General features: G+C 53.8%; 6 protein-coding genes across 6 annotated transcripts; 3 read left to right on the top strand and 3 right to left on the bottom strand.

Moving 5' to 3' along the window:
• Positions 1-91: 91 nt before the first annotated feature.
• On the top strand, positions 92-1,511 carry J4E93_007739 (uncharacterized protein; the record flags this gene model as incomplete). The annotated part of the gene is made up of 2 exons (XM_049345643.1): positions 92-261; positions 308-1,511. The coding sequence occupies 2 exons, from the start codon at positions 92-94 to the stop codon at positions 1,509-1,511; spliced, it is 1,374 nt and encodes a 457-aa protein (XP_049197170.1).
• Positions 1,512-3,454: 1,943 nt separating this feature from the next.
• J4E93_007738 (uncharacterized protein) lies at positions 3,455-5,197 on the bottom strand (the record flags this gene model as incomplete). Its single annotated transcript, XM_049345642.1, has 3 exons — positions 3,455-4,450; positions 4,499-5,089; positions 5,141-5,197. The coding sequence occupies 3 exons, from the start codon at positions 5,195-5,197 to the stop codon at positions 3,455-3,457; spliced, it is 1,644 nt and encodes a 547-aa protein (XP_049197169.1).
• A 3,767-nt stretch (positions 5,198-8,964) lies between these two features.
• J4E93_007737 (uncharacterized protein) lies at positions 8,965-10,271 on the bottom strand (the record flags this gene model as incomplete). The annotated part of the gene is made up of 2 exons (XM_049345641.1): positions 8,965-9,684; positions 9,732-10,271. The coding sequence occupies 2 exons, from the start codon at positions 10,269-10,271 to the stop codon at positions 8,965-8,967; spliced, it is 1,260 nt and encodes a 419-aa protein (XP_049197168.1).
• Positions 10,272-11,579: 1,308 nt separating this feature from the next.
• Positions 11,580-14,788, top strand: J4E93_007736 (uncharacterized protein; the record flags this gene model as incomplete). The annotated part of the gene is made up of 7 exons (XM_049345640.1): positions 11,580-12,178; positions 12,492-12,748; positions 12,869-13,415; positions 13,506-13,517; positions 13,566-13,928; positions 14,236-14,522; positions 14,634-14,788. The coding sequence occupies 7 exons, from the start codon at positions 11,580-11,582 to the stop codon at positions 14,786-14,788; spliced, it is 2,220 nt and encodes a 739-aa protein (XP_049197167.1).
• A 297-nt stretch (positions 14,789-15,085) lies between these two features.
• On the bottom strand, positions 15,086-15,979 carry J4E93_007735 (uncharacterized protein; the record flags this gene model as incomplete). The annotated part of the gene is made up of 1 exon (XM_049345639.1): positions 15,086-15,979. The coding sequence occupies one exon, from the start codon at positions 15,977-15,979 to the stop codon at positions 15,086-15,088; it is 894 nt and encodes a 297-aa protein (XP_049197166.1).
• Positions 15,980-16,670: 691 nt separating this feature from the next.
• On the top strand, positions 16,671-20,199 carry J4E93_007734 (uncharacterized protein; the record flags this gene model as incomplete). The annotated part of the gene is made up of 4 exons (XM_049345638.1): positions 16,671-17,480; positions 17,620-19,400; positions 19,554-19,675; positions 19,832-20,199. The coding sequence occupies 4 exons, from the start codon at positions 16,671-16,673 to the stop codon at positions 20,197-20,199; spliced, it is 3,081 nt and encodes a 1,026-aa protein (XP_049197165.1).
• Positions 20,200-20,351: the final 152 nt, after the last annotated feature.

The raw sequence follows: 20,351 nt of genomic DNA, 5'->3' as shown, positions 1-20,351 counted from the left end.
ACTCGCAACTCTAGGTCTACGGTCGCGTCGCTGTCTTGAAGAGTCTGGATACGGTACCAACAGAAGCACCAGCAAACCACCAACCGCGACCATGTCCGACGCGGGCCAGCTCTCCGACGAAGAAGTCAATGGCCAGGCAACTCCTGCTGGGAATGCCGACGAGGGCACACCGCTAAACACTGTGGAGGACAACGGTCTCGAGGATGATGAAGATGACCTGTTTGGCGACGGAGACGGGGATGCAGGTGAAGATGCGCCAGCGTAGGTCGCGAGAAACTCAGTACCAGTATCAGACTGACGTGTTTAGTGAGCACCGGAAGCTTGATGATGCAGAGCTCGATTCGGGCGACGACGAGGGCCGGACGGATCGCGTCAGGGCACCAGAAGCTGTAGAGGAGGTCGAGCAGCAGACATTTGCATACATGGACGCCGACCTGGCGCGACACCCCGTTCCCGAGCCCACCGACAACGAGCTTTACCTTCTGAAAGTCCCGCGCTTCTTATCCTTCGAAGATAAAGCATTCGATCACAAGACCTTCCAGCCGCCGACTACAGACCACCACTCCAAGCTCGCCGCGTCTGAGCACTTCTCAGCCTACAACACCGCCATGACCACGGTCCGATGGCGACGCTCACCCTCGAATAACGCCGTCCTACAGTCCAATGCTCGGATTCTCAGGTGGTCAGACGGCTCCCTAACCCTTCAGCTTGCGACCGACCCTACAACCCAGTACGACATCGATGCGAACACCCTAGCCCCACCGCAAGTCAACCCCAAGATTCCCACACCAACGGCTGTCAGAGACGAGAAGAATGGCAAGACAAGCGCGAAGAAGGAGAGCTACACATACCTGGTTGCGCCGTACGAAGAAGCGAACGTTATGCGCGTCACGAACAAGCTCACGGCATCCCTCAACGTCGTACCGACATCGAACACGAAAGACGCCGCGCTGGAAAAGCTGCAAAACGACCTTGCCAAGGTCGCGGCAAAGGGCCGAGACGATGCCGACCAAGCCATATCCTTCATCAACGTGGACGAAGACCCCGAGCTCCGCCGACAACGCGAAGAGGCTACATTCAAGGAGAAGCAGAGGCAATTGCGCGCCCGCGAGAAGCACGAAGCGCGCCAGGCAGAACGCGCAAACCGCACCATGGGCCGCACCGGCGGTCGCGCTTCAGGAGGTCTCGACATTGACGGATTGGAAGACCGCCCGGCTCGGAAGAAGAACGCGCAGAAGGGTGGCTTACGGCGTGACTGGAGTGACGACGAGGACTATGGTGGCCCAAGAAGGAATCGCGAAGACGACTACGACGAGGAGGATGACTTCATCGCCGCTAGTGACGAGGAGCCGGAGATCGTGGACGACGACGATGATCCAGATGAGGGTATTGCGGCGAGTCCCAAGCGAGCACGGGGTGGTGTTGCTGCCGACGATGACGACGATGATGAGGTGGTTGTCAGCCGGACGAAGCGGAGACGTGTGGTTGACGATGATGAGGACGAAGAGTAGACTTCTGGAGATAGGTTGCCTCTGAAGACAGTGCTATTGCAGCGCTCGGCCTCCAAAGTGACAGCTTGGATCCAAGGAATGCGAGGGGAGTAGGATATGGTGGATTACCGTCACAGTATGGTCCCGAGATGTACAAGAAGAACTATTGGAGATTGGTTCATTTTCATCTACGACCATCAGCATAGCCAGGAGTTTGGGGTCCTCCATGCATCACTTGTATTATTTATATTATTGACAAAATACAAGGAACGGTATCATTCGGTATTGAGCTCGTGTTACAAGCTACACTGACAGCGTGCAATCCAGCTGGTCTTGTCGTATTTCTACCTTTGCTTGCCTTACACAAGGTATCCCTACTTGGTATACCAAGATGGAGCGAGGCTGTGAGTTCTACCCATGGCTACAATCTTCCTTGAATATCCGCTTATATCAGATAGTCGCTTGCCTAATACACACTAGTGTACTGCATACCCGATTCGTGTGCATGTATACTCATACCTACGTTTTCAAGTTGAGTCACCTCACCTTGGGGATAAGTGTAGCATTCAAATCCACCGTCTTTCAACCCAACGCAAAACACGCGTTATTACACCCGGTCAACATGCCTACGCAACCTCTCCGCCTGGGATGGATAGGCCTAGGATCAATGGGTCTAGCCATGGCGACAAATATCCAGAAACACCTCACACAGCGCAACCTACCATCACTCAAGTACTGGAACCGAACTCTCTCACGAGGTGACAGCCTAAAAGACATCGGAGGCACGCCCTATTCATCAATCGCAGACTTGGTTCAAAACTGCGATGTGATATTCATTTCCGTGAGCCCGTCTTCATCAAATACCCAGTAAAGATATCGAAACTGATAACTCAAAGGTCAGCGACGACACAGCCCTCCAAACCATAACTTCCACAATCCTCTCCAGCGGCCCCCTACCCACCAAAACCATAATCGACACAACAACCGTCCACCCCTCCACCACATCAACTATGACAGCGCAGTTCACCTCTACCGGTACATCCTACATCGCCGCCCCCGTCTTCGGCGCCACACCCCTCGCCCAAGCCGGACGACTGCTAATGGCCATTGCGGGGCCTCCATCTGCCATCACCCCCATCCTGCCTTTCCTGGAAAACGTCATCGCGCGCGCGGTAATTAGAGTGGGTGAAGAACCATCTCAGGCGCTGTTGCTGAAAACAACAAGCAACTTCGTAACCGCAGGTCTTATGCTTCTCCTCAGCGAAGCCCACGTGTTGGCTTCTAAAACCGGTCTTGACTCCACCGTCCTCGAAACCTTGATTGGAGAAAACTTCGGTAGCTACGCACACGGCGTTTCGAAGCGGTTAACGAGCGGGAGTTACTTTCCGCCCGAGGGACAGGCGCCGTCTTCGGGGTTGGAGCTGGGGATCAAGGATGTGGGTCATGGGGTTAGTCTTGCGAGGGAGAATGGGATGAGGTTGGGGATTGGCGAGATGTATCTTGAGGCTGCGGAGGAGGCGAGGGTTTATGGGGATGAGAGGGGGAGGAGGTGTGATAGTAGTGCTGTTTTTGGGGTGGTGAGAAAGAGGGCTGGGTTGGAGTTTGAGAGTGAAGTGGTTAGGGAAAGGGACGCGGATGGAGGAGAGGAGATGAAGTGATGTTGAAATGTTCTGTCTATATAACGCAACATGACTCCCATTGCAAGACAAGGGTTGCTGGTGTGGAAAAGCTCAGCATTAGAAGGCTGGCAAGGCGTACGCAAGGTCGTCATTGCAGAAGTAGAGGCAGAACGACAAGCTGCGGAAAGGAGGGGAAAGTCCTTACTTCAAACATGGAGATATGCGGTTGAGTGAAGACCAGAGCAATAAACAATATAATTGAGATCTATTTTGAGGCGAACTACCATTTCTGGTCTATGCAGAGGTACGTGAACAAAGCCTTTCTATTCCCAGCTCATCTACCATCTACTGTGCACCGCTTTCCGCAGCTTGTCGTTCTGCCTCTACTTCTGCAATGACGACCTTGCGTACGCCTTGCCAGCCTTCTGATCTTTTGACATGGCTGACTCTGCGCGGCTTGTCCTCGAGACCCTTGAACTCGACTGGCAGTACCTTTTCTTGGAAGTACTCCTTCTGCTCTGGCAGCGCGAGTTCGACCGCGTTCGCGAACTTGGCTGGATGCGCTGTTGCGAGCGCAATGTGATGTGTGGAGGGAGGCTTGGATACCTCAGCTGAGCGGAGGGCTGCTGCGATACCGATGGCGGAGTGTGGGTCGAGGACGTAGCTCTTCGATGACTCTGCGTTGAAGACGTATTTGATCATCTCCAGGGTCTCCTCGTCGCTGACGCGATATGAGGCGAAGTCGGACTGTGCTGCTTCGAGGATCTGCTTGTCGACAGCGAAACCACCGTTCGTCTTCAGGTCGTTGAGCCAATTCCGTACGTGGTCGCCGGCTTGGCTCCTTCGTTGCGATACGGCGTCTGAGTTTGAACTGTACACGTCGTATGACAGGAACCAGAGCAACCGCTCGAAGTTGGACGAGACGAGGATGTCCATGGCTGGGCTCAGCGTCTCCTTGACTCCACTCTCGTGCGCCTTGGCGCCATCCTCAGGGATACCGCCCTCAGCCTGCTTTCCATGTACGGGGTTCTTCTCGTACTTTCCAGTCTCCCAGAAGCGGTGTAGAATGTCGTTCGCGTTCGTGGCTATGACCAGCTTCTCGGCTGGTAGGCCCATGCGCTTCGCGAAAAAGCCGGCGAGGATGTCGCCAAAGTTGCCCGTGGGTACGACGAATCGGACGGTGGAGGCGGGGAGGAAGGACTCCTGCTTGATGAGGTCGAAGTACGAGTAGAAGAAGTAGGTGATCTGTGCGAGGATTCGAGCCCAGTTGATCGAGTTGACAGCGGCGAGGCGGTGCGTCTTGTTGATCTCGGGGTCTGCGAAGAGGGCTTTAACAAAGTCCTGGGCGCGTTAGTTGTGTCTACCACTACTACTACTAAATGTGCATACCTGGCAGTCGTCGAATGTGCCGTCTACAGCCAAGTTGTGAACGTTGGCGTCCATGACGGTTGTCATCTGCGCTTCCTGGATCGGGCTGACCTTGCCATGTGGGTGCATGATGAAGACCGACACATCCTTCTTTCCGCGCAGGCCGTAGATGGCTGCTGAGCCGGTATCACCACTTGTCGCGCCAATGACGGTCAAATGCTCCCTGTCGCGTCCGGTCTTGCCCTGGTTCTTGCGCACGAGGAAGTACTCGAAAAGGTTGCCGAGGAATTGCAGCGCGACATCCTTGAAGGCGAATGTAGGCCCGTGGAACAATTCCAGCAAATGTATGTTCTTTTCCTTGTCGAGCGTGACGGTGGGTACGACGTCTTGTGCGCGGAATGTGGAGTAGCTGCGGTGGATGATGTCCTTCAGGTCTGCGGCCGGGATCTCGGACGGGGAGATATAGAGGGAGAAGATCTCAAAGGCGAGGTCTGCGAAGGAGAGGTTCTTCCACTTGGACGCCCAGTCGTCGGGCAGCGTGGGGATTTCCTCGGGGATGAAGAGGCCACCGTCTGAAGCGAGACCCTTGAGGACGACTTCCTCGAAAGAGAACTATGCCTTGTTAGCAACCGTCTGAGCGCATCCTCGCCGGGTCGCTCTCACGTCATAGGATCCTCCTCGGGTACTCAGGTACCGCTGCGATGATGTGTGGGAGGACATTATGTGTAATACCAATCAACGATCTAGCGAAATGCAAATTAGAAAAGTGTAATTGGTGACGGCTGTCGTGTATGTCCCAAAGGCGATGTGAAGTAATGGTCCCCGTGGGGAAAAATGTTGTGATGACTCCGGGATCGCAGTTGAGTCAAGGGACCGCGTCTCGCCCTGTCAAATTCCGGATCGCCTGCACGCGTCGACTAGGCCGCTGCATGATTAGCATTGGCGTCGCCGTAGTCTGATTGACGATTGTCTACGAACGGAAACACACTGCGAAGGCATTTGTGTTTCATTGAATGCAATTGCGTTCGTCCTGCCCCGCCGCACGCACAAGTCCAACCCCGCCATGCGCGGTGCCTGCATCAATGGCGATGTCGGCGCCAACGAATGACACCATCGGCGAAGGCTCAACGTATACGATGCGTTACATTTGTCAGGTGATTGATCGCTATTTCGCTAGAGTCAGATCGAATCTCAATGCTTTGCTTACATGAAGCTCCCGAGGTCGTTTCCCTGAGGTGCACGCATACCTAGGTTCTTGTTGTATCACCCATCCGAGGTGACGCTGTCCGACGACAAAAAGATTCAAGGATGAGTAAAGTGACGACAGATATACCTCGAAACCTATGTAGTCACCATAACGCTGTAACAATGTGGCTCTAATGCGGACTCCATGGCCAATATATGCATTAAACAACGCGATGTCAACCTCTATTCCCACCAATTCCTGGACTACTACGCTCATAGAACCTGCCGACACGCGAAATACCAGATCACTGTCCATACTAGAACATTACATCGCTCGACCGACTAGAAAGATCAAGCGGGGAATGGTGGGAATCGCGCAAATAGCAGCGGGCCCCTTAAGCTAGCGACAACAGCGCGGGAAGTTCTGCTCGACAAGACGCACGCCGGAAATCTGACCAAGTGCACCCACGCACTGTACCTTCAAGTCGCGACAACGTACAAACCCCTACTCAGCTCGGTCGGGCGAGGGTACTACAATAGACCTCCGGAGCTAGCACGGCGGCTTATACTGCACTCAGGCAGCTACAACAGGACCCAAAGTAGCTACGGCAGCTTACAACACCCTACCCAAACCAGTCAAGCGAGAGGACTACAACAGACCCCCGGACAAAATACGGCGGCTTCTACTGCACCCAGACAGCTACAAATCTGAAATAAGCTACGACAGCCTACCAAACCCTGCTCGAGCCGGTCAAGCGAGGGGACTACAACGAGATCCAGGCGCAAGTACGGCGACTTGTACTGCTCCCAGGTAGCCACAACAGCTTATGAGATGCTCAACGTTCGCGGGCGAGAGGACTCGGGAGCACTTCAGCGCAAGCAAGATGGCTCATGCTCGACCTAGGCAGCTACGACAGCTTACAACACCCTGCTCGAACCGGTCGAGCGAGGGGACTACAACAAGATCCAGACGCAAGAACGGCGACCTGTACTGCACCCAGGTAGCTACAGCGGAACTGGAACAGGGCGCGAAGTCTGATAAGAACTGTCGAAGCGAGGAGACTACAAGAGGACTTTGGCACAAGCATGACGGCTCATGTGCAACTCGGGAGACTACAACAAGAATCTCTTCCTCGAGCCACCAGCAAGCTGGAAGATCCGATGAAACGCACCTAAGGGGCATTCAAGCCGACAAAGGGGGAGCAGTTGCTTTTTGGCACGTGCGCTCCAAGAGTTCATGTTAAAGACGATCATGTCGAAAGACAATCACATCAAACACAATCCCTCTTTACTTCCCGAAGGCGGTTTTTAGTCCGTCACTTCGTTGGAACACTGGCTGTGGACCTGTGTTTCCTTAAGCGGTTGGCTTTGTCTCGACTCGTAGCGGCAATGGAGTCGACTCTCAGCGGCATTGAAGCCGAATGGGTGAAATTCAAGTGGCGCCTTGCGGTACTAGTTGTGTCAGTAGTAGAGGCGGCTGCAAGCCCTATACACCACGCCCGAAGCGAAGGACGCGCTCAATAGATGCAAAGCAGCCTACATATTTGCCGCATACGTAGGCTTATCATGTCTTGTAGGATTAATCAAAGCAGAGCCTGGCTTACCTCAGCGTACGTTTGGATTGAGGAAGTGTCGGTAAAAGCGTGTCGGATACCTCAAGCCTCTACTTCATTGCAGGCTGCTCAACATGTCTTGGAGCAATGTTCTCTTGTCACGACTCATCATTTGCATGCTGTATCTTAATAGTAACACGCGAAAAGACTGGATCGCGGTAAGTTCAAGGATGTACCTCTTAGAATAGCCGAACTGGTGTCAAGATCTCTAGCAAATCTGCTCAGCTGGACGTATACGTTGGCTTGATATCTCCCACTCTCTGTGTTCATGATGAAGCCAGTAGCACTTCAATACGTTTTGTAGGCCATGAACGTAAAGTCAAAGTACTGTGAAGTCTCCGGGCTCCATTGTCCGGTGAGGGAAAAGTCAACTTGGTGCGCGGTCCGGGAAGAGGTCCCGTCCATCTTGGAGTGGGGCTCACATTGACATCAGATGGGCTGACGATTCATCGCGCTGGATATCGGCCAGATTTTTGATAGTCTTTAAGTTGAATGTAGGAGTAGTGGCGCAAATGCATCCGGGCTATACCGTGGTTGCTGCATACATGGAGGCGCGTATCTGCAAAGACGCAGACATTGACACGCCCTGGAGGTACACAGTGTGTTTCGTAATGATACTCTGTCATGGTAACGCACAATGTATACGTCTGGGGTAGAGTTCATAGCATGCAATGTGTACAGCTAGGAGCAGCTTCCAAGGTTCTTCGTGATTTGAGAACGGGTGACGCCGCTCACAGAGAGATAAATGGCACTGCTATTTCATATGTAGTTTGGGAGGCTGATAAATAGAAGGTAGAATCCGGTGATTGGTGACTACCGGATGGAGAGCAGCGAGAGTGTAGCGGTATGGAAGCGCAGCACATCTCTGAACGTTGGAAATATCGTGCATCGCTCTGAACAGCAGCTGACGACGAAACTCGATCTTTCTGGATTTCAAGCGTTGCCGAAGGTATTTACTAGATCTCTGGCTCATGAACATCTTGACAAAGTGCGATGTGTATGATGTTGTGCTCAGGAAACCATTGTCCTTTGATTGTGCACGGCCAGTCGGCAGCACTCCGGCAGCCCAGCTAGCAGGGCCGGCAGAACGTCGGCGGCAAATTCTCGGCTGCCGCCCCACAAAACTTCGAAAATGTCGCTCTCAGTCTGTGCGGCGCTAGCGCGTGCCAAGCCATCGTGTGCTTAAGTTGACCAGTTTCTCCGTCCCTCCTCCTGCTTCCTCAGTAGACCAGCGAGTATTCCCCGATCACCCCATCTTTTCAAACACTAACAGCAGCGCAGTACTTCATAGAATCATTTCTAATAGTGTGCGTCCTCTTCTGAGTTACTCTAAGTAGCCACAGAATCTCCAACCTGGTTGATGACTATCAGCCTCGACATCCAAGAGTGAGGCTTTACAACTGCTTCGGCGGTTGTGGCGATGATCTCAGCTGACCGGTCGTGTGCTTCGGCCGCACTGGAAAGCAGGATGTTGATGGCAATCTGACAGGCTTTATTTATTTTCATTGATCCTTTCTGGCTTGCCAGTCGGTCGAGGAAGATATCCTTCAACCCTCCACCTCTCTTTTGGAAGACCGGGCCCACATTGCGCCCTCAACATCACATCAACGACCTTGCGAGCTATTCAATGGTGGCAGCAATGCATGGAAATCTATCAATCTATCGAATCCGGATCGCGCCTTCCGCTTCTCAACACCACCCGTACTTCTCATTCGCGACCCAGTCAATCTTGTCAGCAACCGGTCCGTCGTGTTCTGGAAACCACTGTAAGGCCGCGATGCTCTCCTGTTGCCTCACAGTGAGCTCTGCAGCCGGGTCCAGCTTCTTTGCAGCTGCCAGTGCCGCCGGCGAAGGCGCCCACATCTCTACGTTCTCCATCTTCCATTTCTGCGCCTCCTGCTGGGCCATTGCCATGAGCGCCGCGATGGCGTCTTCGTGACTGTGGCTCTTCGATCCGCCGTTCGTGCTACCCGAAGAGCCCTCAAAGCCATCGTCCTCGATTACCAAACGTAGGATATGCAGTGTGTTGCCCTTGGCTTCAGCTGGGTTCTCGTTGTACCACATCCTGGTCCAGTAGCACCAAACGCGCTTGCCCTTCTCGGTACCGACAACCGCGCCTTTGATCTCCGGCTTCTTACCGTGCAGCTCGTTACCTACGAATTCTTCACGCGCGTGGTGCCATTGGATCGTCTCGATGTTGGGAAGTATTGCGACTGCGATGTTGCTATTCTTGGGTCGCGACTCTAGGCTCCGGCGGAGAAGGGCTTCGTCGATCTTGCATAGTTCCTCCAGGTCCCGCGCGTAGAGTGGCTTAGCGGTAGGTAGGCTGCTCGTATCTTGAAATGTGCTCGAGGGGATAGAGACGTGTGACGAAGTAAAAGGTTCCCAGCCGAACTTGGCGTAGTATTTCTGTCTTTGTTAGCAATGTCCATTCTCAGAATGTCAGAGCTACTCACTGGCCCGATGTCAGAAAACAGGATTGAGAACAAGGACTCTTGGCCATCTTCTGTTTGGTGAGTCTTCAATTTCTTCCCAAGCTCCTTCAGCATTCTGCTCGCATAGCTCTCAGTCTTCTTCCCGGTCTTCTTCGCGCGGAGAGGTTCTGCGCAGAATACACTGCCGACCCCATGGCAGATGACTTCCTTAAGCTCTCCGTTCTCCCACACGAGCGCCTTCTTCCGGATCGTTTCGCAGCTCGCTAGTGGCAGTCGGGTGCCCTTTGGTAGTTGGGTGCCTGAACTTGGGTTCCAAGGGTCTTCCGACACAGTCTTGTCAGGGTCAGCTAGGATCCAGTATGAAATGCCGCCATCACGTGTCAGGTTTGTTTGCGAAAGTGTGGCCTCGCGACGAAAGTAGGCAGGTTTGGATAGAGCACCGCGCCATTCGTTGGCGTTGGCGTTGAACTGTATCTGCTTTTCCGCTTCGGTAGGGTGAACGAGTTCCAGGTCAGGCGAGTCACCGTCCTTGAGGTTATCGAGAATGGATGGAATGGCCATGTTGTAGTATTTTATTTAGGGTAGGTGTATGTTGAGACTTGATCTAATAGGTTGGCCTTTGGCGAAGATAGCTAGGGTCTTATATCTAGCTGTCGACTACGCTTGTCGTAGGGCGTGACAGATGTGGATTCGGTCCTGCTCAGCTGCAGTCTTCCAGATCAAGTGGCAGTAACGACTCAGGAAAGAGTAAATAGCGGGTCCAAGTTACGTCGATTTCGCTGCAGGATGCGGATAGCTAAGGAAGAAGAGGAAGTTGGTACCTGTAGTTCTTTGTCTAGTCAAGGGCGCCCCGCGTTTCGGTGGCCCCATTCCGCCTTGAGCTCCGAGTGATCTTATAGCTGACTCCATGTGTCCTCCAAGTATTCCGAGCCTACATCATGTTGCTCGCGGCCCGAGGTGTGCCGTGGCAAAGCGAGGGTTGGATGTCACAGCTTCCCACGGGTCATGTGCGCCTGTCCGATTCGCGAGTAGCTCGGGCCTTGCATGAGGCCAGGCAGTAAGGCGGGAGTTTGCATGTCATGGTCTCAAAAGCTTCGCGCGTCCATTGGCAGCATCACCAAGACCGATCGCAGACATTGCTTCTTCTCAGCCCTGTGCGACGCGCGCGCAGGCTCGTGATGATGCGGTTAGCGGCAGTTGGGCTAGCGGAGCCCTGGGGCCGGCCTGGAGCGAACTGCACGATCATCTGGGCGAGACGCCCATCTCCCGCCCAGCCTTCAGCGGCGCAGCATCCTTTCACGACGACACGCCATTCTGCTTCGCTGAGCGCTGGCGGTACTGTCATGGCATTTCATTGACATGCGCTGTTGTGGCACATAGCTACTGCCTCTGCTCTCTTACCTGACTGGTGCCCTTGCCCGTTTCGCTGGCTCAGGGCCGCAATAGCTCCTCGATCTCCCAGCGGCCTGCACCTGGAACACTCAAGTCTCACTCCGCTGCGAGCTGCAGTGTGAAACCCGTCACTTTCATACTTTCGTTTGTTCCTTTTTCTTCCCTTCAGCTAGTGCCTATCAGTCGGTGAGAGGCCTCCTCCGACAACTGGTGGGGTGAGCGACAAGGCTACGTCCGTGTGAATTGAGCTGGTCTGAATCACGTAAACACCACACGCGTTTGCAGTTCCATCGCCCCTCACTCCTTCCCCAGGTTTCTCCGCTAGGTACAGATTAATGTTTATTATTTGGTTTCCCCCGTCCAAGGTACCCAAGAAACTCTACATCGCTTGGTTTAGACGCACACCCGATAGCAACCCTTCAAGGTGGAGGTTCACCCGTCAACTAGCCTTACGACTATTACAGCAGAACACTTGCGATGGCTCCAACTGGCATTTATCGCGATCATGAAGTGATTGATTTACTCTCCGATAGTGAGACGGAGGACGAGGATCTTGCAAGACACGAATTGGAGGCCTTCGACGCACGATCTGCAGCAGAATTCGCTCTCGACTTCCCGGATCTGGATGATCCTATCGCAGAGTTCCGCGCAGAATTCCAGGCAAATGACCGTCAAGTGATCGACTTGACCGACATTCCAGACATTGACGTTCCGCCGTCTGACGCTGTCGTGGCAGAAGACGACAGACCACCGCCCGAGGGACGAGCTCCAGATTGGGGTGAGCAGATCGCATTGGTCACCGAAGCTGCCTGTTTGCAGATGATTTTGAGCGTGCTGCCGGATATCTCGGTCGATTACGTCCTCAATTTGACCCAAGAAAAGATGACAGACACCACACGAACAACCGCACAATGCGAGCATTTCCTCACGGAGTTATTGGAAGGCGAGCCATATCCAAAAGAATCAGACGACGCGAAGAACAAGAAGAGAAAGAGGGATGACGAAGCCGAGGGTGAGTTAAGCACCTACGAGAAGGGCGAGCGTGACCCCGAGATCGGCGGTTATGAACATGACGCGTAAGTACAACTCCTTCACGGACTCAGCCCTATGCGCTTTATGGTTCAGTGATGTTTTAAAGCGTCAAGAGTCGGGGTTGATTGGCAGCCATCATTCCAGGTGGATCGTGAAGCGAGCATTTTATTACACCTGGAACCATGGAACGACTGCCGTGGACATTGCACTTCGCCTATGGGCCAGCGCAGTAACAGCAACACCAACAACAATTCTGTAGTCATCCGCTACAATTTTCTTTGCGCACCTTTAACGCCTTCGCGTCGTCTTTATACCTGTCCACCGTTTCATTCGTGGTACTAACGATACTTCCCACAGAACAGAGCTACTCAAAGACGAATTCCTCACTGTACCCGTGCGGCATATCACGACCGTTCTCAAACAGCAGCAGACTCTTTACAAGGCCTACGGTGTCATTGAACAACAAGTGCGCAACTACGGACAAATTGCCAGGACATATTCGAAGATAAACAAATCACGCATCAAGCGCGGTATTGAACTCCAGTTGATTGAGCAAGGCAGTCAGATACCCAAGGAGTTGCACGCAGCGAAGAAGAAGAGCGAAGCTGAAGCTGGTAAGTGGGATGTCGTGACCATGATCTTCCAGGAGATCAATGGAGGACTTCAAACCCTGTGTCTCAGAACAGCGAAGATCGTGTGGTCTCCTTCATCTGTTCCCTACTGACAGTTTACAGCCAAACGCCAAAAGGTCAAAGACGAGGAAAAGGCGGAAGAAGACAACTTAAAACGAGCGCAAATGAACAATGAAATGGGTGAATGCGCATGTTGCTTCAACGACGTTCCTCTCAACCGCATGATAAGTTGCAACGGAGACACGACCCACTTCTACTGCGTAGACTGTCCCCGTCAACAGATCGAGACGCAGATGGGTCAATCTCGATGCAGACCCAAGTGTTTCGGAGTCGACGACTGCAATGGAACGTTCACCCGGCGACAGTTGCAACAGGTTCTGAGCGACAAGACATTCGAGCGACTCGAGCACATGCAGCAAAGAGAAGACTTGGAAGCGGCGGGTTTGGACTTCCTCTCGGAGTGCCCATTCTGCGACTTCAAAATGGAATGTTTGCCGGTCGAGGTCGACAAGGAGTTCCGCTGTCAAAACCCCAAATGCAGCAAGACGAGTTGTCGCCTTTGCGAAAGGGAGTCTCACATCCCACTCAGCTGCGAGGAATTTAGGAAGGATGGCCAAATTACCCTGCGACACATTGTCGAAGAAGCGATGTCGGCAGCCTTGATACGACACTGCAACAAATGCAAACATCCTTTCGTCAAGGAACTTGGCTGCAACAAGATGACATGCACGCACTGTAGGAATGTGCAATGGTAAGTCACCAGCCTAAACTATCCCAACATCAGTTGACAAAAGCCTAGCTACGTCTGCTCCAAGAACGTGACAGACTATAACCATTTCGGCGAGTCTCGTGCAGGCAAATGTCCACTACACGAAAACGTCGAAGACCGCCACGAACAGGAGGTCAAGCGCGCAGCCGATGAGGCCATGGCCAAAGTCCGAGTCGATAATCCAGGCCTTTCAGATGCAGATTTGATGGTCAAGGTCTCAGATCGAGTGAAGCAAGCAGAAGATGCACGGAAAGGTCGAGCAGGCATAGAAGCGCAAGCCTTCCCTTACCACATGGTCGGAGAGCAGCTCAGGCGAGCCCCCATGGTGGCCCCAGTACCTGCGCCGCCGGCTCACCTCAATGGAATAGCAGCAAATGTCGCCCCAGCAGATCGGTACGTCCACCCTCACCCAGCCATTCCAGCCATGCCAGCCATGCCGGCTATGCCAGCTTTTCCAGCTTTTCCAGCTATGCCAGCTATGCCAGCTATGCCTGCCATGCCTACCATGCCTGCGTTTGGATACCCCGTCCAACCATTCCCATTCTATCAACATCTCTATCCTGCTCAGCCCGTTCAGCCTATGGGTTTCTACGGAGCCATTCCACAGCAGCCACATCAGCCATACATTCAACGTCCGATGCCAATGATCGCGCCGTGTCCACGGTGTCACTTTTATCATCCGTCTAACCAATATTGCTAGACCTCGGCTGTTCAATGCCCTCTGGGCCATGCTCCCACCCAACCCCCTTCCGCAACTCGGCATTGGGAGGGGACAAGTCAACGGACCAGGCCAACCAGCTCGCCTTCCCGAAGCTAATGGAGCTATTGATCGAATCAATGAACGGGTTCGCCAGCGCAATGCCCGACCGGAATTGGGCGGCCCTCATCGAATTGTCAACGGCGAACAGGCGCAGCGCGATGCTCGCGAGGCTTTCCGTTTCCTAGACAATGTTCGACTTGGCCAGGATCAGCAGCAGATAGCCGTGCGTCAGAACTTGAGAGCTAGACAGCAGGAGCTTGCAGCAGAGCGCGCGCGGTTGGCTGCCGCGCGACAAAACCTTGATGAAAATGCGAGAGCCATGCGTCATACCGTGGCAGCTAGGCAACATGGAATCGCAGCAGAGCGCGCGCGGTTGGGTGTGGGGGAACAGAATCTTGAGGCTCTGCTTGAGGCGCGACGGGTAGCAGCAGCTGCGATGGTAGCTGATAGGCGACGGCGTCGTGGTATGGCGCCCCAGGCCCCTGGCAGATAGCGTACTTTCGTTTGATGGGATTCATACTATAGCATAGCATGATGGTGGCATTGAAACTCTGTCTGCCTCTGCTGGCGCGGCTGGAGCTGGAGCATCTAACACAACTTACCCACGATAGAAGTTCTGAAGAAGGTCTATGTAGTAGTCAGGCTTATCTTTAATATAGAGAATTTCTCGAAATCCGTCCTCAATACATCTAACTTTCGCGACACTACAGGAGCCTCGGTCAGAAACAAAGAACCTTCATACTCCACAGAAAATTGTATTCACAAATTTGATTTGTTCAAACGTCTACGGTCAAAAACTCGAGAAGCTCGATGGGATGCTGTCTTCTGGGCTCTCAAATTTGGCCCTGCCTTCTTCTATCCAGTTCTCAAACCTGAAAACACCCGCCTGCACACTGCGTATTGGCGTAACCTTGGCTCCACCCAAATCCCTCCCTTCCTTCTCCCTCCGTATCCCCAACTCAAAGGCCTCCTCATCAAACACATCCCTATCCCTAAACAGTGCACCCCTCCCCGTCTTCTGCAGACTAGGCTGAACCGGCTGCCAGACCTGCGGATGTCCAATCGGCGGATCGATATCGCCCTCATCCTTGAGTTCCATACTAATATTGAACGTGCAACCCTCAGGCAGAGGCTCCAGCCTAGACGTCCGCACCTCCAGCTGCAGCAACGCCGCGCGAAACTGCTCGCCGAGATTAGCATCCACACCAGTATCCAACGGCTTCGTCTTCTTCCTCTTTATAGTCCCATCATTGTTATATTCTATTTCCTTTTCCTCTTCCTTCTGCTTCCCCTTCCCCTTCGTCTCCAGCATAGGCCCTCCCTCAAACTCAATACCCAACATGCGATCTCGCCTCTCCACAACAGGAAACTCGCTCACGTCGAACATGTAGCGTTCCATTATCTTGGCGCTGCCTGAGCCTTCGTCGTACTCATCGTAGGTGAATATGACGATGCCGATTCTGGAGACGACGCCCTTGAGGAGCTCTTCGCGCACGGCGGTTATGGCGTCGGTGATCCATTCGCAGACCAGGGGGTGCCGCGATTGGTAGACGACGGCGTTGTGGAAGCGGGATCGGACGAAGGAGGTGGAGGGGTAGATGCCGCGGTGGTGGAGGAGCGTATGCGTGTAGGCGGTTAGGAAGGCGGTGAAGTGGTTGAGGGTTTCGAGGTAGGTTGCTGGCATCGTCGCGGTAGGTGTGTGACGTATGGTATCAGGGGTGTGATTGTTCTATTCGTAAACGGATTATGTATGCGCCTGAGGTACGAGATAGTGTTGTGCACTTTGAGTAGCGGATTGTAGTCATGACGCAGACGCGTCTCGTCGCGTGAAGGCCGCTAGCGTGTCGATGGATAACGGTCACGGCTCTGGTAGGGTTGCTGATCGGTATGGCAGACGTGGTGCGTATGCTGTGTCGAGTGCCCCTGGCATTGTTGAGGATAACAACGTGGCAGCAAGGGGAGGGTCGGGGAGAGGCGAAGGTGTAGGTAATAGTCGCGTTTCCACCGACCGGGAACTGGGAAGAGGCATCGTCGTCACCGCCTGTCGGGCAATTGGCCACCTCGCCCTTCGTTATAGCCCCGCTGCCATACTTCGGCTTACTTCTGTATTAGTCTCTGCCCTCTATACCCATCTGCTACCTATGTGCAGTCGTCGCGGCTTATTGCTCCAGCTATAGCCTCCGCTTAGCCACCCCACCACCCAGAGATTCACGGAGTTGCCCCGCATCTCCGAGCGCGTTCTTTTTCCTCGCGCTCAATCACCCAGCAGCACCCATCAACAAACGCGTCAACAACCGATCCTTCTACCTCGCCAGCCGTTTTGGGGAGCGCTAGACGTGCCGACTAGCTCTATACGCGCATGCCCCACGTTGACCATGGAGGACCAACTAGTCCAGCTGCTATCAGCAACCCAAACCGCCCAGGAGGACACGCGCAAACACGCTGAGCAGCAGCTCCTCTCCCTCTACGGCCACCAGGAGCTCCCCCTCGGCCTCATTGGCATCGCCTGCCATGACAGCGTGCCGCTCAACATCCGCCAGGCCGCCGTCCTGTACCTGAAGAACATTGTGCTGGCGGGATGGAGTTCCAGCCTCGACGAGTGGAAGGGGCAGGCGCTGGTGTCTGAAGAGAACAAGGCTATATTACGGCAGCAGCTGCTCAACCTCGCTACCCAGGACGGGCTCGACCGCAAGCTCAAGGCCGCCGCGGGCCTCGTCGTGAGCAAGATCGCAAGCGCCGACTACCCCATCGAATGGCCAGACCTCCTCGATAACCTCCTCGCACTGATACCGAACGCGACCGAAGGCCAGCTGCATGGCGCTCTTAGGGTCCTCGGTGAGCTGGTGGAGGACTGCTTCAACGAGACGACCTTCTTCCAGGTCGCGCCTCAGATGATCAAGGTCCTGTTCAATGTGGCCACCAGCGAGCAAACCAAGCCGACGCTGAGGGCCTTGGCTGTGAAAGTCTTCCATGGCTGCTTCGATATCCTCGAGATGGTGCTGGAGGACCACAAGACTATGGTCAAGAGCTTCGCGGATGAGATACTCAAGGAGTGGATTCCCTTCTTCGTCAATGTCCTCAACAACAGGCTACCTGATCCGCCGTCAATCGATGAGGAGGACTCGGATGCGCCCAACGCCCTGCTCTACAAGGGACAGATTGCGCTCAAGCTACAGTCAGTCAAGGTACGTCGTGTCGAAAGGTGAACACCCTGGAGGCTACATCGACGTTAGGTCACCCATTTTGCGTGATATAATCATGATGTAGCCTCCAGGCCTATTTACTTTTTTCATTTGAGGTATTCCCGATACTAACAGCTCGCAGGTCCTCATGCGCATACGGTCCGTCTTCCCCGCGATCCTCTCGCCGCAAAGCATCGTCTTGTTCCAGGCGACATGGCAGGAGCTATCCCTGCTGGAACCCGCATACTCTCTCATGTACATAAAAGAGGATCGCCAGAGCAGGCTCGAAGATGCCGATGGTCTGCCGTACACGTTGGACTTCCTTATTCTGGAGGAGCTGGACTTCATGCAGGCGTGTCTTCGTGCACCCCCGGTCCGCGCGCAACTCGAACAGGAACTCCAAAACCAGACACCCGACAACTCATGGGTCACACAGGTTATGAAGCTGGCCGTGGCGTATGCGCAAATCACTACAGAAGAGGAGGGCCTCTGGGATGTGGATGTAAACATATTCCTGAGCGAGGAGACAAGCGTAACCGCGAACTACACGCCCCGCACAGCCTGTGGTGACCTCGTCATCAAGCTTGGCGAATGGCTGCAAGAGCCTACTGTCAACGGCTTGTTGACCTACACCAGAGCGCTCTACTCCGAGTCTGAGAGCTGGAAAGCTAAAGAAGCGGCGCTTTACGTGCTGAACCAACTGTTGAGCGATTTCCAGGACGTGGACAAGCAGATTAACCCCGATGCTGCAAGCGGCTATGTGGACTTCATTCGGTATGCCATGCAGCAGCCCGACGCTTTCCTGAGAGCACGCGGTTACCTTGTCGCTGGAAGTTTGACAAGGACATCCGGAGACGCTCTACAGCAGCTCGGCACATCCTTCCTCGAGGCATCGCTACAGGCTATTCCATCCGATGAATCCGACGTTGTCCAAGTGTCATGTATCCGCGCTCTGCAATACTATCTCCAGGCGCTCCCACCCGCGACTACACAGCCCATGCAAGCACCTATCATCATGGCCATCAGCAATTACCTGGCTGCACAAGATATGTCAGAGCTCAGCGACAGTGAAGATCTTATGGTCACTCTCGTCGAAACACTCCGAGACGCCATACTTATTGATACGCGGATATGCATCACAGATAACGGTCTCGACACCCTCTTCCGAATCGCTAGTCATCAGGCTAACAACTTCCAACTCACCATGCTCGTCACTGAAGCCTTCGAAGAGGTGACGGAGACTATTGCGCGGATGGGTGGGGATGCATACGTTCAACTGTGCGCAAGGGTGCTTCCATCACTTATGGGTGCCTTTGATGTCGGAAGCTTGACGGAGGAGAATGCTCTATGCAACTTTGCTGCTGATCTTCTGGCTGTCATGGCTGAGCATGGACCAGAGCCGCTCCCCGCTGGCTTTGTCGCTACAACTATGCCAAAGCTCACGAGAGTCCTGCTAGGCTCTGCCGATGAGGAACTGCTGAAATCTGCTACGACTGCCGTGAAGAACATCATCTCGCACGACCACCAACAGCTCTTCGAATGGCGAGATGACACCGGAAAAGCGGGTCTTGAGGTAACTCTCATCATCGTCTCACGTTTGTTGTCGTCATGCAGCGACCATGCTGCTGGCGAAGTCGGTGCGCTTGCCGCAGAGGTAGTAGAGAAGGCCGGCCACGAACGACTTGGACCTTACCTAGAGCAGCTTCTACGAAGTGTCGCTGTCCGCCTAGGTCAAGCAACACAAGCACAGTTCATCCAAAGTCTGACGCTCGTATTCGCGCGTCTAAGCTTGAACCATGCCTCAGAGGTGGTAGACTTCCTGGCTGGCCAGGACATCGAGGGCCAAAACGGCCTCCAGGTTGTGCTAGCCAAGTGGCTCGAAAACTCGATCAACTTCGCCGGCTACGACGAGATCCGACAAAAGTACGTACGAACCTCTCCGGAAATCGAGCAGTTCTCTTACGAACGGAGAAAGCCTGTCGGACGGCTTGAGATCGTTCGGAATAAGTTGAACTCCCCCTTCCTCCTCTTTTGTTTACTCATTGACTGTGCATAATTGCTGACTTTGGTTCGCAGTGTCATCGCTCTTTCAAAATTGTATGATTTGAAGGACCCTCGTCTTGCGCAGGTGCAAGTGCAGGGTGACTTGATACCGAATACCGATGGCCGCATCATGACCAGGAGTCGCGCGAAAGCTAGTAAGTCTTCTCTTTTCACGTTCAACTCCCTGCCTTTGCCACTGAACGCAGTGATTGTCATGTTGTGGAGCAGATTTGTAGGCCGTAGTGTCGTTGTCGCGAACCAGTGCGATAAACTCCTCTTACGCCCATCCACAAACTGACACACGAATTCAGATCCTGACAAGTATACCATAGTACCCGCACCCCTCAAGATCCTCAAAGTCCTCGTCGTCGAACTCCAATCCGCCTCTGGCGCACCCCTCGACGCACAAGCAGCTGCTGAGCTCGCCGAAGAAGACTCCGACGACGGCGAATGGGAAGACGAGGCAAACCCTTTCATGGACCTCGGTAGTGGCTTCAGCAAAGAGCAGCTCATGGCTTTTGCTGCTGAAGAGCCGGGTGGTGGCCGTCAGCGCGACGACGAGACGCAGGGTTTCTTGGTGGATTTCTTCAAGCGCGCGGCGACTACGCAGGGCTTTGCGGAGGAGTTTGGACAGCTTACTGAGGAGGAACAGCAGAGGTTGAGGGATAGTGCTGCATAGTCGTTGGATTCATGAAGGGGTTGTCCGGAGGATGGATCAGTTTTCTCGTTACTGTGCGTGTTCGACATGAGATACCATACTGTCGGAGCTAATAGATAGCTGAGTTGGATGAAGGATCACGATCGATACATGATAGTATGAAAAGCCACGCT

This window comes from Alternaria ventricosa (genome assembly GCF_023758065.1).
Source record: "Alternaria ventricosa strain BMP 2768 chromosome Unknown scaffold_14, whole genome shotgun sequence".
Classification (NCBI taxonomy): domain Eukaryota; kingdom Fungi; phylum Ascomycota; class Dothideomycetes; order Pleosporales; family Pleosporaceae; genus Alternaria; species Alternaria ventricosa.
The sequence above is the reverse complement of the archived record's forward strand: the minus strand, read 5'-3'. Positions and strand labels throughout refer to the sequence as shown.